The 947-nt window shown below is 33.2% G+C and overlaps 1 protein-coding gene across 2 annotated transcripts in view; it reads right to left on the bottom strand.

Moving 5' to 3' along the window:
* USP37 (ubiquitin specific peptidase 37) overlaps nucleotides 1-947 on the bottom strand; it is a 73,607-nt gene that overhangs the window by 59,343 nt on the left and 13,317 nt on the right. For both annotated transcript variants that reach the window (XM_012728584.1, XM_012728585.1), the window contains one exon: nucleotides 148-319. In XM_012728584.1, coding sequence (XP_012584038.1) covers nucleotides 148-319 — 172 coding nt within the window. The remainder of the gene's footprint in view (nucleotides 1-147; nucleotides 320-947) is intronic.

Raw genomic sequence — 947 nt, 5'->3', positions numbered from 1 at the left:
CCACTTGAGTTTCTTGGCTCCTTAGGATATAAGCCCCGTGGGGATTACAATTGAGATGAAAAAAAAAATGTGCAAAATGATGTAAAAATAAACTTAAAAAAAAAAAAAAAACTGCTCATGTCAAACCTTTGGACCATTAGTGCTCACCTGCATGAAGTCTGTTTTGATGGACTGCATCTAGAAACAACCTCATTTCCTCTGCATCCTTACTTGGTACTTTATCAATAGACAAAAAGCTGTTATCTTGCAGAGTTAACATTAGGCGGCTTTGTTTTGTTCCACTGGGTCGAAGCACCACATTTTTAATGTTATGACTTAGCTGATTAACACAAAAGAAAAATTATCATTAAGCATGTATAACAGAGTATAAAGAGTTACAAAAGGAATACTAAGCTTTTTAAAATGAATATGTTCCTTATTACATTTCTTATTCTTATCCATACCTAAATTTTTTCTTTCTTGCCCCAACAAGTGTCCCCTAATTTCTGGATAGATTTAAATCAAAGATTCCACTTTAGGCAAAGCAAACATACTATTAAAATTTAATTTACAGGGTAACTGTAACCCTCTTGATTTTATGGTAAAAAGTTGCAATATTTTCAGGTATGGTTAAAAAGCTGTAAAAAACTAATGAGTTGAGTTTTTGAGTCTTAATGGTTATTCTACCACCAATTTAGAATGCCAGATTAGAAATTTGCTTTATTTCCTTCTTCACTGAACAAGATACCTATCAAATGGTTTGAGTAGCTGCAATGTAAAAGCTTATGTTAATCCTAACTGTAATCCTGAAAAGAATTCTCTAAATAAAGTAAGAATGCATCTTTTTTCCCTTCTTTCAACTATGTAAGTAGACTTTTTTTTTTTTAAAAGATTTATTTAGGCCCTCCCTGGTGGCGCAGCGGGTTAAAGCACAGCACTGAGAATCTAAAGCCGCTTCCGCATGAGTT

Source organism: Condylura cristata, unplaced genomic scaffold (genome assembly GCF_000260355.1).
Source record: "Condylura cristata isolate star-nosed mole 26May11 unplaced genomic scaffold, ConCri1.0 scaffold00002, whole genome shotgun sequence".
Taxonomy (NCBI): Eukaryota; Metazoa; Chordata; class Mammalia; order Eulipotyphla; family Talpidae; genus Condylura; species Condylura cristata.
This window is presented reverse-complemented; position numbering and strand designations above follow the sequence as displayed.